The sequence below is a fragment of the Sinocyclocheilus rhinocerous genome, unplaced genomic scaffold, assembly GCF_001515625.1.
Source record: "Sinocyclocheilus rhinocerous isolate Xijiao unplaced genomic scaffold, SAMN03320098_v1.1 scaffold615, whole genome shotgun sequence".
Taxonomy (NCBI): Eukaryota; Metazoa; Chordata; class Actinopteri; order Cypriniformes; family Cyprinidae; genus Sinocyclocheilus; species Sinocyclocheilus rhinocerous.
The window spans coordinates 2,353,307-2,356,261 of NW_015631049.1; the positions used below are offsets into that span (position 1 = coordinate 2,353,307).

General features: G+C 37.8%; 1 protein-coding gene across 1 annotated transcript in view; it reads right to left on the bottom strand.

Moving 5' to 3' along the window:
* Positions 1–2,955, bottom strand: part of LOC107741280 (protein unc-13 homolog B-like) — a 70,239-nt gene that overhangs the window by 57,302 nt on the left and 9,982 nt on the right. Inside the window, exon 2 of the mRNA XM_016553976.1 lies at positions 1,807–1,836. Within this exon, the coding sequence (XP_016409462.1) occupies positions 1,807–1,836 (30 nt within the window). The remainder of the gene's footprint in view (positions 1–1,806; positions 1,837–2,955) is intronic.

Here is a 2,955-nt window from a genome sequence, read left to right on the forward strand (position 1 = left end):
CCCCTCCCTTCCATAAGCCTACTCTGCTCTGATTGGTCAGCTGGCCAAGTCTGTTGTGTGATTGGTCTTTCTGTATACAATGCGTGTCGGATACGAAACGCCCATTACCATAATTAATTTTTTGCTCCGGAGGGTTACTTGTAAACAAATATGCTATAAGGTTACAAAAATGGCTACTGCTATAAGGTTACAAAAAATGGCATTGATATTACCTTATCAATTCGAGCCCGAGTCCAAGGATGATACTGATGCAGTCGCTCAACTGGAAACTCCATCGCAAGCACGACTTGTTCAGGACGTTTCTCAGTGGTAAGTTTAAACTTTGCATGTGGTACTTTACGTGATATGACAGCAGTTTTATTGCATTATTATTCATTATTATTATTTACTTATTTGTAGGGCTGTGCAAAAAAATCGAATGCGATTTTCATGCTCATCTCGTCAGTAAGGTCGGTTCTGTGATTAGTAGTAAATCTCCAGCACGTGCTTTCAGGTGGAGCGGCATTTACTACACAGAGCCGTAGTTCACTCACGAATGCGATTTTCATGCTCATCTCGTCAGTAAAGTCGGTTCTGTGATTAGTAGTAAATCTCCATCCAGCACGTTCAGGTGGAGCGGCATTTACTACACAGAGCCGTAGTTCACTGACAAGCTACGCAAAATCGCGTTCATAATCGGCAATGAATCGCCTGCGATTTTGAACGCGATTTTGCGTAGCTTGTCAGTCATTCACAATCCTCTCCCGTGGCTTCATGGGATAGTAAAGTGTCTGTTGAATGTGCACTCTAATAGGTCATCCAGATACTTTTCGCCTACTGTTTTTTTAAATATTAAATTGGACATACTACACTTTTGGTATACTGTTTTTCACATACTACTGTATATAATATGGAAGTAGACATATTCAGACACAGAGTTCACCTTTAAGGAACTTAGCAGATGGATAGATGAATGGATGATGCAGGATGAAGTAGAAACAGATATTCATTGTGTGGGTGACACAGAGAGAATGAGAAGACCCAGACACGGTCAATAAGAACACAGAATGCCAGACAGAGACAAAAACACTAGCTCATTAGCTTCTCAAATAGATTCATCGGTTAGACTGAAAAGATACTTATGTACCCATATAGAATTATTTACCATAAATTTGTCCCCACAGTCTATACCTATTAGGGGTGTAAGAAAATATCGATACACGTGAGTATCGCGATATTTTGTTTGGCGATACTGTATCGATTCTCAAATACGGAATATCGATATTATTAAAAAAAAATCATACAAGATTCATGGCAGTTGTTTCGTTTTGAGTTTATATCTCGACCGCTAGATAGCAGTCTTCATCTCTGAACTTAAACAGTGACAGGAACTACTAGCATTGGGGCACGCCACTAATGTTAGCATTAATATAGTTCGCTGCTAGTAATGGAGGATGAAAGAATTGTTCCAGTTCCCGTTTCGGTGTACAAAGCTGAAGTGTGGCATCATTTGGGCTAATTCTAAGGTTCAGTCATTAAAAGACATACACTTACATGTGTGAGTGTTTGTATCTCTCCTGGGAAGAGAGTGCAATGTGTGTTATAGAAGAGTGAAAATCCCCTGACAGTCTAGTGCTTGCCTGCTGGCTAACAAGAAAACCAGTTCACGGTGTCTCTCCAGTCCAAGCCAAACTGGGCCGCAGCACGAGTCTGATTCAAGCACCTCATGTGAATGACAATTGACTGAATGTGTTATTTTTTCCTCTTTGTGTCTAGGGTAATTGTAGAGCCACAACCGTTTCACGCATGACGCAAACAGTCCATTACCTGGAGGTCCTTGGAGCTTGGCCTTTTTCACTGAAAAGAAAAGAAAAAAGACAAAGTAAGTGAAAACCCACAAATAGCGGGAAAGAGACTTTTTTTTTAATGATGAAAGGGACAAAATACAGATAAAGGCAAACTACTGCTTAATAGAGGATTTAACCACATATACCAAGCAAGTTCAAACAAAGCACAGGGTTCAGTCCCAACATCCAACCCATCATTTGCTGGCCCATAGCCATTAAAGTTTTAACCCTCTCCCAAACGATTTCCACTAGGTCTACCTGGAAAAATTCACATTCATATCGCATTTTAATGCAGCTGTTCAGCTGACACTAGACTCCAAAATAGGCAATCTTTGTTCAAGGGACAGAAAATTTGGGGCTTTTGACATAATCATAATTGCCATGTGACTAATTACTCTGGAGCCAAAGAAAAATGACATCATGAAAATACAGATTGGCTGATAGCTCCACATGAACATGACAGTCCCAAACCATTAGTGCCAAAAAAGGGTGTTTATCTACACCTATGGACATCAAAAAACACATTTTAAAACTAGGGTTACTGGGGGCCATAAAGAGGGTCCAGGACAATTAGAGAAATTTCTTGGATTAGAGGAAAATATCTTCAGATAATTTGTAAATAATTTACTTTGGCTTTAGCACCAGCATTGTTAATATTACCTAAAACAAAAACTAACGATTAGGGTAAACGTACCTATTAAAGTTATAATATGTAAGATTTTCGTAATAAAATATCCAAAAACTACTTGCACAGTGTTATATATTTTATGCAGTTGTGTATTTATGTCAGTTTAACCCGTCTGGTCAGAAATCATAAAACTAACCACATTTACTTTATTCTACTGACAGCCCTAGTTTAAAACAGTAAAGTACATTTTTATTATTATAGATTTATACATCTGCTGTTAGTGGGTAGAAAAAAATTTGCTGTCGAAACTATGCAAAGGAAAATATCTTAAGATAATTTGTAAATAATTTACTTTGGCTTTAGCACCAGCATTGTTAATATTACCTAAAACAAAAACTAACGATTAGGGTAAACGTACCTATTAAAGTTATAATATGTAAGATTTTCGTAATAAAATATCCAAAAACTACTTGCACAGTGTTATATATTTTATGCAGTTGT